We start from the raw sequence: 14602 nt of genomic DNA, 5'->3' as shown, positions 1-14602 counted from the left end.
TTTTCTGTCTTTAGTAGATCTTAAATAAAACTTTTCAAATATGAAAAAATAAAATCAAATGCCTCAACATTTACTATGATATACTGAGCATTGCATTATTTATTGAACGACCCTCGTAAATCATTTTATCACATAGATTGACAAAACAAAATTTGAAAATATTGGGAAGAAGGCAGAAGTTTTCTCTCTTCAAGACTTAGAGACTAGAGATCAGCATAAATTAAGCTATTGCTATTTAATATTAAATAAATGTGTTTCGTTTTATACATTGATAGAGTAATTAAGGAGGACTTAGTTATTCAGAATACCAATTTATTTAATTGATTATGTCTTGTATCAATTTTTGACAAAGATATCCAATATGTTTTAATATAAAGTACATTTTGATCCTAATTCAAGACTTAAAGGCATTGATACGTCTCACCAATTACGGAACATTAAAGAATATTAATACAAGTTGTAGTAATTTTTTTTTCAGAAACATCAAGTCATACTCTGTTCTTTAATTGAGAAATCAATACTATTTCTGTTTTACAAAAAATTATCTCCAGGCAGGGAGGGGGGGGGGGTTCCACTCACTTTGATGAAATTTTCTAAAAGGACTCCTGCAATATAGTAAACTATATGATCACAAGAAAAAAAACATGAAGTCAATATGCATTTCAGATTCTATAAATAGTAACTCAAGTCTTTATGCTGTTATATACTAAATCATGTGATCAAGTTTGAGCCAATCAGAGAGCTTAGAATTAAAGGTGATATCAGCTTTTCGTGCTAAATAGATGCTATCACCTATTTGAATAAGTGGTATCACCTATTCGAAAAGATGATATTACCTTTTTGAGTTTCTTACAACAGTCATTAATGAATGCTCCCTATAATATATATTATACTACACTGGAACCAAGAAAATTCGGACTACCCAGTTTTCATGCATTTCCTACGATTTTCTTGTTGTATACATGATATATAAGTGAAATAAATTAATTTGTAAGCAAAAAAAAAAAACTACAGCTGTTCGACGGGAAAAGGTGATATCACCCAATCGAATAAGTGATATCATTAATTCAAATAAGTGATATCACCTTTTCGAATTGGTGATATCACAAATTCAAATCAAATAGGTGATATCATCTATTGGAACAGGTGATATCACTTATTCAAATAGGGGATACTACTTTTTGCAGTAAATACCAAAACGGGGCCTCATACCTATGAATTAAATCACAGTAGTGAAAACCCAATCATAAATTATGCTGTTGAATTTTGAACCGGTTTTATGATCAAAATTCCACGACCCGGCTCAGTTTTCAACGGATTAGGGTCTAAATTCAACACCTTTGGTCTCAGCATTCAACGTTGAAAAATGACCCCCGGGTCAATTTTCAACCCGGGTCAAAATTCAACGTTACATCGGCCATGCATTGACCTCTGACCTCCGACAAACTTCATACAGAATTGAAGATATTTTCTCTCTTTATGTTTATATAGTGGAAAAATACCACAAATGTATATATTTATAGTTGAAAACATTTCAAGAACCTAGACCTCATGATATATGTGGCGAATTATTGAACCTTCTGTACATGTAGATGCGCCGATCTAGAGTTGGGGACTTCAGATTTAAAAGGTTCTATCCAAAATTGTTGTTTTGTTTTTCTTGAATAAATGAACGAACACATAATCAATTCTACATAAAAATATATATAATTTAAGAGAGGCGACCGTTCAATGCATTAGGACATGAAAAAAGTGATATCCTCACGAGTATGCATGCAATTTTTTTTCCCTCTCTCGAAACAATGCTATTTTCACCTGAGATTAAAATGAAAAAAAAATTATTAATATCATTCCTAAGTAATATGATTTTTAAAAAATGGTCTTTGTATCTTCTTTAGATGACAACTTGCACTCAATCTTAGCAACAGGTCGTTTTAAAAAAGGGGGTAAGGTTGGCAAGAAATATAATCTATTCTTCAAAACTATGAAAGTAGGAAGAATACCCACTTTCACCTTGGACCTGTCTTATTGTCAACTGCTTAAAACATAAAATATCAAATATATATCGTTGTAAAAATGTCTAATTCTTTTATTTTTTCTATGACACATTTACTAAATGAATTGCATATAAATGAATTGATGTGAAACAGAAACTCAAGCACGTAGATGCTTATTTATCGAAAAGTGCACATATTCGGAATAATATTCATGATTATATACATGTATACGTATTTTCAAATTTAAGATCAAAAGAATAATATGTATCAAAATTTATATCACAACCCATATCAACCTTCGAACAATATTAGGCCTGGGGTCTCCCTTACATGTAATATATTGGGTCTGTTCACCCTATTAATATGTTCACACAGAGTCCGCTCTCCTTCGATCATTGTAAATACCCGGTATTTTATGTACAACACTTATATTATCTTTGAAATTTAATAATGGGGGTCTTGGCTAGAGAGATATTTAATAATTAAAAAGTCGGATGCGTTAATGAGCTGCTCAACATGTAATTTACTTTTTTCACTGAACTGGTATCCTGTTCGAGTTCAAAGTCGGATGCGTAAAGTTCTGATCAAATAAAGCTAATCAGTATAAAAGTTTTTTTTTATGTCGACTGTAGTAATAAAGGGAATCCCTCAGTTTTCACGTATTTCTTAGTCATATGATTGTTATATAGGATGCAGTGATTTGAATAAAATACTTGTCAAGTAAAACTTATAAGGTAATATTGAATACAAGTTTACAATTTAAAACTGATTAACAGAAATCCGCAAATTCAGATGATATTTCAAGGAGTGGGGGGTGGGGTCCTAACCCACCCCCTCTAGATCCGCGCACGAATCCGGGTAACAAGAATCATGTACAAATCTTAAAAGGGATTACATTAAATTATTTATAATTAATGCAGTCACCGATCCAGGAAAATTATCCGGGGAACCCGGACATTTCTTTACAAGCTAAAACAAGAGGCCCAGGGGCCACATCGCTCACCTGAGTGAAAGACCTTTACTTGCAAGAATTATGCATGTAGATGTTAGAGTACGGACTTCCTCTTTTTATTCATTTACTTTAATTAGGCTTGAGCCTTGATGTAAGCATAAAATTGCCAAGAATGGCTTTCTTTTCAACCAGTGCTTAATGCCTACCTCATTATCAATTTAGTCATAAAGAAGTTAATCTCAGTTTTTTTGCAGAATATAACACTTGTACCGTCAACTCTGAACTCTAATATGCTTTTATTGAACAATAACATTTCTCTCCTTTTTGGGGGATGTAACATTAGCTATGATAGTTATAATAAAAACAGAAAATGTGAGTAAGATTTTACTTTTATTTCTTTAAAAAAATTCAACAGATTTAGTAAAAATTTATCAGACAATTAGTAGATAATATAATAAAAACTAGAAGCATTAATAACAATCAACTATCTAAATTTCATAAGACTTCAACAGAAATATATGCACACAGTATCAAATATGCAATATTGCAACAATTTTGTGACAGAAATGCAAAATAACATTACATGTAAACATGGGTGCAAATTGTAAACAGTGAAAACATTTGTTTAGAGGAGAGTTCAATACATCAAAGTAATCATTTGGAAAATACGAAATACACTGTATTCATGTTTAAGTTCACTTAATAGTGAATCTTTCCTATACATAACGAAAGCAAAAACTGGAAAGAATGCAACCGAAAGTGAATAATTATATGATGGTCAACAGACTCTGACTTTGAATATCAACTATTAATTTTTAAGGATTTTTAATAAGTAACATTTACTTGCAGTACCTGCAGGAATCAGATTACCTAAACTTGATGGTAATATTCCAAAATGGAATGATTACCATCTTTTTGAAATCAATAATTTTGATTTTAAAGACCAGTCATGAGAAGTTATAGTGATCCACCTTTTTTTTCCTCTCTTTTATAGGAAAAATTGTAATGTTATAAAGAGGTAGGTTTACCTCCCTTTACGGGCTGTCCATTGACCCCCTCTTTTCATACTTACCTGGGTATAAGTTTTTAATATATAGTCGATTCTCATTATATTATTTTATAATGGTGGTCACATATTAAATATCTCAATGCTGGAGAAAATGAAATGATTCAATTAATATAGAGGTAACTGGAGTTTCTCTCTGATTATGCAGGTTATTGCTTTCCTATTCTACACAGGTAACTAAAGCTGGTAAAATTTAATGTTTAAAGCAATTTCTGAATGTTTTGAAATATAAAAATACAATTAACTTAAACATTTTAAGACAAAAAATCAAAAAAGATAAATAATCAACTCAAAATATTTCAACACAAATATATGCCAATCATATATACAATGAACATTATTTCAAAACAAAATGATGTAAATGATATGTATAAAAAAAATCTCTAACAGAGCTGTGCTTTCAAAATTCATGTATCAAATTCCATTTCATCTACAAGAATAAACAATTTAAGTCATTCTAAACAAAAATCAATAAGTATGGTGGATGGCCATGATCAGTAATCTAATTTCTGGGAGATCTGTATAAACACTTGCAAGTATTTCATTTTTTGTTGCATTTATTGGTCAGCTTGTTTAAAGCCTTAACAATTGTGATATCTAGAATACTGCATAAGCTTGATTATAAAGTAATTACATGAAGACTTGGATTACATATATGATAAATTACATGAAGACTTGGATTACATGTATGATAAGAATATTGATACTGAAATTGTTTTATTACATTTGCTCTGGAAAAAATATTAATTCATATATACACTGTAAAAGTTTATACTCTCATGTACTCCAGTATTGTTGTGCAGGGACTAAATGACACAAGACATAGTAACATTAATAAACTTACAATATTTATATACAGCAATTTTTTCATGAACAGATAATATTCGTGAATTTACTTCATAAAACTATAGAATACAATGTTGAACATATATCAAAGATACCAATTACTTGATGCAAGTGTATATTTCTAGTACAACTCTAATCATTACTTAAGCAGAACTCATTAATATCTTTAAATTACGGTAAACTTTGTAAACAATTCATATAATCTCATAAATTTCATGTAAAATATTTCATGTATATTCCAAATATCAAGTTCATGATATTCATGCATCATTAGAGAAAAGAATCTAAACAGTATAGGGTAAAACTAACTCACAAACATCAATACAGTATATTCATAATTCATATAAATATTAATTGACACATAACATGCTAAAATGATCATCATTTTTTTTTACATGAATAATTGTCATTGATGGTACATGAATTTTCCTTAATATGCAACATTCAATTATTTTGTACATTTATTAATTGTCTGTTGAAAATTAATCCACAATAAAAAGTCACAATGAAGGATTCCTGTTAAGTACAATTGTTTTGTGATCATTAATGAGTTGTTTGCAAATTTTATTGGCTATTCCATGCATGCATACAAAAAACAGTTTAAAGTATACATATGCCTAAAACAAAGATTTTACATCAAGTAATTGGTGCCTATAAGATACTGTATACAGGGAAATATTTGCCCCATTTTATTTTTCCCACTGCTAAAGGTATAGACAAATTTAAAACGGGGTAAATTTAAAGAACACAGTATGATTTCTTCAATAAAACTGTGACTGGGGAGAATTTAAAATGTTGCAAAATTGTGTGAAAGGCTGAAAATAACACAGCCAGGGCAAATATAACCCTGTATACAGTAATCAATGTACCAAATGTCACTAAGTGACACTGGCACATTGGTAGGTGGGAGAGGGGACAAGATGATATATCTCCCCCAAATAAGTTCTCATGCGTCCCTTATATCAAATTTATAAAGTATATGTACAGTAAATCATTTTATGGTCTGACCAGTATGCCTCAATCACATCAGTTTCACAATGAGGGAAGTTTGTGAAAATCAAATCAAGTTGTGAACCTGAATCATGAGTTACCTTTTTTACCAATTGTGTGCATTTTAAATTCAAATTCATAAAGTTCAGAAATTCTTTGTGACCTGTAAACAAATCAAAATTGAAATCTCCAAGAATTATGAATTTTTTCTCTGTGTCTACAAAAGGTTTTAAGTGCAACATAACTTCACGTTCAAATTCTTTAAAAGAACATGCTGGGAACTTGTATAAAACAACTATTTGCACTTCTCCAAGGTCTCTGAAATTTATTAAAGCTATGATGAATTCAAGCAAAGTGTTGCTGAATTTTGAGATACATGTCATCAAATGGTCTTGTTTAACGTATAATGCTGTTCCATGATAAGGACGATTGCTGTCACTTCTCTTTTCATGATTGAACAAAGTCAAGTAACCTTCCATCATAAAATTCTGTTCATCGTTGATGGTTAATCTTGTTTCTGAAAAACCAATAACATCTGATGCTACAACATTGGGTTCATTTTTAATTTCATTGAAATGTTTGTGAAGAGATCTTGCATTATGAAACATAATTTTTAGTTTGTTCTGCTCTGTTTTGTACAATGGAAGATAACACAGTTTTAGAGGTGCTTCCTTCCTCATTCTTTCCATTTCTTCTACAACTTTTTCATCAACAGTTAATGCTTGCTCATTGAAATTCAGAATATGCAACTTGTCAACAGATCTAACTCTACTAAGAGCTACATAATGAATGTGGGGTGTTTTCCTTATCCTTGACTGAGACAAATCTACTACAATTTCATCAACAGTGCAGCCCTGTGCCTTATGAATTGTCTTACCAGCAGCTGGTCTTAAAGGAAACTGTATTCTTTGATATGTAGTTGAATTGAAAACAAAAGATCGCTGACAGTCAAATATTGGTGTCCAATCATCCATAACATCATCATGGAAAAGATGTCTGTATTTCTGTCGAGCAATTCTCCCTACTGCAGAATCTAAAAACTTCACCCACACTATACTTGGCCTTGATACACCAGGTAATCTGTTTTCAACAAGAAATACAGTACATGATGAACCATTTGTCAAGCCATCAGTAACATCAATATTAACTGTAATATCATATATCATTCCAATGGCTAGAGTTAGTCTTGTCATGAGATTTGCAGTTTTGCTTACATCATCTTGATTTTGCAATGATCTGAGTAGTCGGTCTTTCACAGTCTTACTGTGGTCTTGGAGGACACTGTCAACAGCTTTTACAATGACTTTTTCACCAGGAAGTTGCTCTATAAGTTTATTGTTATATTCATCTACTTTCGCATTCATTGTGAAAAGATGGGGAGCATTGTTTGGATAATTTGGACTATTTTCAGCAATGATGCACCTGTGAATTATATCCAAGTCCTCAGAAGTCATCTCATTGTGACGAAGACGGTTCAAAAGCTGAGCAAATTCTAAATCATCCTTTTGTCGCATTACTTCATCTAACTCAAATAAGGTGAAGTTTTCTTTCCAAAGATTACATGCAAGTGCTTGGGCATTTTGTTTTAAATCTTGAAAAATCCAGCCATCCATGATTGGTTTAAGTTGAAAGAAATCTCCAACAGCAATAATACTAATGTCTCCAAATGGCCTCTTCAAACCAGTAAGAAGCTGAAGTCTGTCATTGATAAATTCCAACTTTGCATTGCCAACCATTGAAATTTCATCTATGATGACTACTGACAAATTTCTATATTTAGTTCTAAATGTGTTGAGTTCATCACAATGCATATTTTGCTGCCTTTGGTTAATTTTCTGGTGAAATGCAGAAGCAATTGTTTGACCACCGATGTTAAATGCGGCTTTACCAGTGAATGCACAAAGAAGAATTCGTATATCATCTGGATTTTCACCCTCCTTAGCACATAAGTACCGATGTAAAGCTTGATAAAGTGCTCTGATTAACACCGACTTCCCAACTCCTGCACCTCCTGACAGATATGCATGAATAGGTTCCTTTTTAGACTTGATCCATTGCATAACATGATTGAAGAATTCACGTTGCTTCAAATTTAAACCGGCTACAAGCTTTAAATACTCATCATCAGGTAATCTAACAGAACTCTGCTCATTCAGTTGTCTTGTTGATGGAATTCCAACATCACTTCCTATATCATACTCTCTCTGTTCAATTGGTCTTTCTGGATTAAAGTGAACAAATGTTTCAGAATCAACATTTCCTTCATATTCATCATCTGCATCAGTTTGTTGAGCACCAGGAGCTAATTCATCATATGCTTCTGTCAAATCATCCTGTGCCATCTGTTCTGCCTGCTCAAGCATATCAGCATTGTGTTCATACTGTTTAATTTTCTGAGCTAAGAAAAAATTTTTCTGGTTAAATGACTGCTCAAAGCTCTGATGTCCACACAGAAGATCAGAACATTCATTTCGCCATGGAGTGAAGAGCATTAGTTTTTCTCTATAGTAATTTTCTGGGTTTGTCTTTAGGCTATAACGCACATATCTTATAACTCTTGGTGTTTTTCTACGCTTAATTTTAATTCCATTTCTCAAAACAACTAATGTGCTGTCAGCTTTAAATTCATCCTCAGTATCAGTTCCACTTTCTTCATTTTCTGACTGGTGCCTGTCATCATCATTTGTTTCCATTTCAGACAGCTCAGTTCTACTTTCCTTTGGGAAAACAACATCTAACTGTGACACATAGTCAGCTAAACACCAGTTTTCAAGTTGTTTTGGACGTTTTGCATATCTTTTGACTATGTTACTGCATTCTATGTCTGTGGAATCAGCATTCAACTTTTCGAGTTCTGAATCAGGTTTGACAAGTATTACACGGTCATCAACTGGAGATGTGTTTATGAACATTACATCTCTTGATGCTTTTGTAAGGGGCATTTGCAAAACTAGATATGCTGCTTCTTGTGCTCCAACTTCAACACTGTTAAGAAATTGATTTCCAATGTGTCTAACTTGTCTTTTAATGTCAAGATTGCCCTCTCTTGCTTCTTTTGCAGCTCTACTCAGCAGATCACTCATGCCCCTTTGGGATTTACTTATGTATGAGACAATGTACATTGCACAAGCATAGGGATCCAAAACATACTGAATATCAATGTTTGCTGCCCATGCATGAAGAAGAGTACTGTTGTAAGCATTCACTCTCAAGTCACATGGTTTACGTTTTAAAAATACCTTGGGTGTTCTCAAAGAACTTCTGATGCATTTTATATAATCATCTTCAGATAGCTGTAGTACATTCTGCAAAAAGTCTTGGAAAGTGCAGCTTATGTCACATCCATTTTTTAAGTCATTCACTTTGTCTTGCATAGTCTTATGCATTTTCTTGTATTTCTCAATGTCACTGTCCAAAGGTTCCAATATCATAGTAGCTTGGAGTGGTGGGAGTGGAAATCCAAATCTACAAACAGACTTTCCTTTCTTTTTGCATGTTTGTGAGTGTTTATGAACTTGCAATTCTGTCAAATTGTCTTCTGTATTCCTTTCACACTTCAAGTAGCTGTCGACAAATGCAACAATTTCCTTGTTATCATTTTCTAAGTATTTTGGAGCATTTTCAATCCAAACAATCATGTGAACATGTGGTGATCCCCTTTGTTGAAATTCAACTCTATAGAAAAAGTCTTGTATCTTGCCAATAGGATGATGATCACTCTTAAGCACAGTATTTAAAAAAGTCCGAAAACGATGATCAAAATACCTTGTACATGTAATTGGGTCTTTCTGAACTAACTTTGACTTTTCAGTCCATGTCATGCTCTCAATTTCAGAATCTGTGTACTGTTTGTCATCGTTTAAAATTCCTAGTGCTCTGATCAGATCATTCCAACGTGTATCTGCAGCAGAAAAGGACATAAACCAAGTTGGTAGACCAAGCTGTCGTATCATTGCAAAAACATCTTTCTTTCTTGTTTCAAGATAAGGAGGAGAATTTCTCAACTGTTTGAAAACATAAAATCCCTCATTGTGTCTGACAATGCTGTTAATTTGATCAGGATTTCTTATTTCATTTGCAGTAAAGGTTTTCCCCTTTGTTTTGCACTTCCTTAGAGCTAAATTGCATTTGTCTGTTACCTGTTTTAGTTGAATCTTTTTCAATTTGAAGAACAAATTTGGTACCGACTGTGCAGCACGTCTATCAACACTTCGTAATTCCCACTTGGCAATATCAGCATATGAAACAGGTACTTGACGCTGATCATTTTCTACTCTTCCTTTACCACAAAATATTGTTGGAAATGACAAATACTCAGCCATTTGATCTTGATACAAACTAAGTGGACGTTGTCCCTCTCCTGGAGCAAATGTGAAGATCTGATTCATATCATATGAGTCACTGTCTAGTAGAGTATCACAATTTCCATCCTTACCACTGCTATCAACTTCACAGAATTCATCAGAGTCTGATTCATCTGATTGGTCAAGCATTGCTGAATCTTCATTGGTGTGACCCTCTATAAACTCTCTCATTAATTCGTTTGCGGAATTCGTGACCTCATGGAACCAGTTGTCATCTACATTTATGTTTGAATTCTGATAAAATTCACTGTTTTTCATTAACCAATGTAAAGCTATCAGAACCTTTGTAGGTCGGATATTTTCATGACAATAAGAATGCTGAAAAGATAGTTTTCTTTTTAACTTCACAGGTATTGTAATATTTTCATCAAGTCTCCTGGGAAGACTATTGATTGTTGGTTGAATGTCAACTGGCACATTTACAACATTTCCTTTTACAGAATACTGCCCTCCTCTTGGTAATTCTCTTATCTGCATGAAAGGAATTCTTAAGGATACAAGTCTTTCTTCCAATGGTAACAGATTCAATTCACTTGGTTTTTGAATCCATATCATTCCATTTGCAATAGAGAGTTTTGGAGTTCGACTTTCTTTTAAACTTGAATTACATGTGTTGCATATCCATTCATGCCCGTTTACAGACTTTGTATTAGTAAAATACTTCCTTTTGATTTCAGCATCCAACAAAACATTATCTACATTTGAAACACTTTCATGAAACCATGTCTGTTGGCAACATGTGCATACAAACACAGGACCCAATCTTACATTGTTGTGAAAATTGTCAACACACTCAATTGCATCAACTCCAAATTTACTTTTTCTGTATCTTTGTTTTTCAGTTTCAATATAGTCCAAATTCCCCCGTGAGTGTGCTTTTGATTGTTTTGCAGCAATGTTTTCTGAGGATCTATATTCTTCATTTTTCCTCTTTTCTTTCATCTTCAATCTCTCTTTTTCTAACTGGGTAGGATTTTGTCTCATTTCTCTTTTCTTCTTTAAATCCTTTTTTTGCTCATCATGCCTATACTCTTCTTCTTGCCTTTTAATTCTCTTACTGTCCCTTTCCTTGTCTTTAAACTCTGTATCTTGTCTCTTGTTTCTCATACTGTCCCTCTCTTTTCCTTTAAACTCTACATCTTGTCGTTTGTTTCTCATACGGTCTCTTTCATTGTCTTTAAACTCTGGATCCTGTCTCTTGTTTCTTTTACTGTCCCTTTCCTTGTCTTTAAACACTGGATTTTGTCTTTTGTCTCTTTTCCTGTCCCTTTCCTTGACTTTAAACTCTGGATCTTGTCTCTTGTTTCTCTTACTGTCCCTCTCTTTTCCTTTAAACTCTGCATCTTGTCGTCTGTTTCTCATACGGTCTCTTTCGTTGTCTTTAAACTCTGGATCCTGTCTCTTGTTTCTCTTACTGTCCCTTTCCCTGTCTTTAAACTCTGGATCCTGTCTCTTATTTCTCTTACTGTCCCTTTCCTTGACTTTAAACTCTTGATCTTGTCTCTTGTTTCTCTTACTGTCCCTCTCTTTTCCTTTAAACTCTGCATCTTGTCTCTTGTTCCTCTTACTGTCCCTTTCCTTGACTTTAAACTCTGCATCCTGTCGTTTGTTTCTCTTACTGTCTCTTTCCTTGTCTTTAAACTCTGGATCTTGTCTCTTGTTTCTCATACTGTTCATTTCCTTGCTTTTAAACTCTGGATCCTGTCTCTTGTTTCTCATATATTCTCTCATGTAATCCTTTTTATCTTTCTTTATCGTTGTTGTTTTTAAGTGACCAGTATTGGTACCAGCAGACTGTTTGTTTGTGAGAGCATTTGTTGTTAACTGATCTAATCTACAATATTGATGTGTACTTTGATTTTTACTAGGGAAGCTATGAATAAGTGTACGAAACGCAATAGGCATCACTTCAAATTCAGTTGCAAATTCAATGTGCATACTTTCATACATAGCATACAAAAATCCTAACAAATCATCTAAGCAGCAACTGTGTCTCATCAGAGACTTTCCATCACATGCAGACAAACCATTTTCCCCATGAGAATGTGAGTCAAAAAAATAAAAATCATTGTCTGAATCTTTGTACAGTGCCGAACATATTGAGCCAATCATTATTAATACATACCTAGATAACCCCAATGCCTGTCGCAGACATTCATGTAGAGTTTGAATTTGATTGTTCTTATCATCTGTAACTAATAAGCCAAACAATGTATCAAACTTATCAACCATGTGGTGATTTTCACCAGAATCAATATGAATTGGTAATTCATCAAACATCAGTAATCTACTTTTAAGTTTTCCAGCACTCTGAAGATTCTTCACAACTGTGTTGTACAAATTATCTCCCTTGAGCAGAGTCTGATCTAAAAAGGAACTAGTAAATGAAAAATTTTCATATGAATTTGACAACATCATAAGCGAATTGCATGTACACTGATTACCTCTTGAAAATGACGAAAACCTCATGCTTCCCTGATGGAAAGATCCAAACACCAGATTATCTAAATTCTGATGCATACAATTACCTTGCAGTGCATGTGTTGTTTCATTTGGTATATTGTTCATTGTAAACGGAGTAATATTCTGGGTTGTAATCTGAGAGATATTCTGAGGAAGCAACTGAGATGAATTCTGAGTAATCGTTTGAGGCATAGTTTGAGCCAGAGGCAACATTTGAGGCATAGTTTGAGCCAGAGGCAACATTTGAGGCATAGTTTGAGCCAGAGGCAAAATTTGAGTCAAAGTGGTCTCAGGGAGAGCCGCAGAGACCACTGTCACAGGGGTGGTAGAGATCACCCCTGCCGGTACAGATGTCATAGGTGTTAGGACGTGGCCTACACCCAGAGGCACAGACAGTTGGACGTGGCCAACATCTGTGGGGTACTTGTCACCCACATCTGCCTTACATGCGTTTTTCTTTACCGCAGCTTTCTTCCAGCTCTTCTTCCTAGGCATTCTCTGATCTACAAAAAATCGAACAATGTTCATTCTCAAATTAATAATGCTGCCATCACTGACACTTTCAGATTAGAGAGCAGTTGTTGGAAACTACAATGCAGATACTTTTAAAAATATATACTTAATTAAAGTTTGAAGCACAAATCAAATTTAAAAAAGCAGAAAGTTGAAAAAATTTAAAACCTGAAAGTTTAATTCAAAATTACATGCAAAACATATGACAACATTCATTTAAAGAGGTCACTCATGTGGCGCAGTGATACGAGCGTCTGCTCTAAAGGCACAAACTAAGGAGTTTATCCTTAGTTCGCTGGTTGAATCCCACTGTGGAATGTGGAGACTGGTCCTTTTAACAAGACCGCATAAACAGAGGTCCTATTTCTCTGTAAGTGCTGGAATGAAAAAGATCCCTCACTGCTCTCAATGGCCCTGAGTGCCAAGTATAGGACAAAATTTGTAAATCTCCACCTGCAAGTGGTGGCATCTCATATGAGTGAAAAATTCAGAGGGTTGTAAAATAACAATCAATCAATCATTTTAAGAGAGACGCAAGTTACATGCAATTTGTAAACCATTTTCACACAAGACTTACCTTGAACATGTGTCACACATTTCCAGAAATTATATGTACCATATAAATGTATACAACATTTACTGGCATAATTTTTGTGCAATAATCCAAATTAAATAAATAACCATTGTGGTATTTCATTAAGTTTTATAGAACTTTTTTATCTTGTTTATCGAGGACTGTGTGTACATCATCGTCGGAAATCCACAGGTGATCTTGTCTTTACTTATCACCCGTGTGCAAACTCGTCGAAATATCGCTGTAAAATATGCCAATTTTTTGTTTTTATAGTCAACCACTCAGAAAGTTGGAAGTCTTCAATAATGAACAAGATGTGTTTGTGAAACACTATGTGCCCCGCGTCAACAAAGTTCGAAAAAGCTATTTTTAGTATATAGGTCACAGTCAAGGTCACAAGGTCATTGACCTTGGTGTTGTTTGTAAGAACTTAATTAGTGGGGTATGCATACTAAATTTGAAGTCCCTATCTCCTATGGTTCAAAAGTTATGGCAAAAAGTGGAAAAAGCTATTTTTAGCATATAGGTCACAGTCAAGGTCACATGGTCATTAACCTTGATGTTGATTGAAAGAACTTCATTAGTGGAGTATGCATACTAAATAAGAAGTCATATGGTTCAAAAGTTATGGCAAAAAGTGGAAAAAGCTATTTTTAGCATATACCGTAGGTCACAGTCAAGGTCACAAGGTCATTGACCTTGATGTCATTTGAAGGAACTTTATTAGAGGAGTATGCTGCTATTGCATACTAAATATGAGGTCTCTATCTCTTATGGTTCAAAAGTTATGACAAACAGTTGAAAAAGCTATTTTTAGCATATAGGTCACAGTCAAGG

At 33.7% G+C, this 14602-nt stretch overlaps 1 protein-coding gene across 1 annotated transcript; it reads right to left on the bottom strand.

Moving 5' to 3' along the window:
• Window positions 1-4422: 4422 nt before the first annotated feature.
• On the bottom strand, window positions 4423-13173 carry LOC134232214 (uncharacterized). The gene is made up of 5 exons (XM_062714160.1): window positions 12744-13173; window positions 12341-12581; window positions 11682-12049; window positions 6324-11399; window positions 4423-4445 (listed from the first exon to the last, which is right to left on the bottom strand). Exons 1-5 carry the CDS (start codon window positions 13171-13173, stop codon window positions 4423-4425), a joined length of 6138 nt encoding a protein of 2045 aa, XP_062570144.1.
• Between the last annotated feature and the right edge of the window lie 1429 nt (window positions 13174-14602).

This window comes from Saccostrea cucullata, unplaced genomic scaffold, assembly GCF_032062105.1.
Source record: "Saccostrea cucullata isolate Sc308-1 unplaced genomic scaffold, CSIRO_AGI_Scuc_v1 ctg408, whole genome shotgun sequence".
In the NCBI taxonomy this organism is placed as follows: Eukaryota; Metazoa; Mollusca; class Bivalvia; order Ostreida; family Ostreidae; genus Saccostrea; species Saccostrea cuccullata.
The sequence above is the reverse complement of the archived record's forward strand: the minus strand, read 5'-3'. Positions and strand labels throughout refer to the sequence as shown.

Coding starts and splice junctions, on each gene's coding strand:
- LOC134232214 (XM_062714160.1), bottom strand. CDS start 13,173: ATGCCTAGGAAGAAGAGCTGGAAGAAAGCTGCGGTAAAGAAAAACGCA. Junction 12,050..12,340: donor CAGGCATTGGGGTTATCTAG/GTATGTATTAAT, acceptor TCAATATTGTAG/ATTAGATCAGTTAACAACAA. Junction 4,446..6,323: donor ACAGAATTTTATGATGGAAG/GTTACTTGACTT, acceptor TTATTCTTGTAG/ATGAAATGGAATTTGATACA.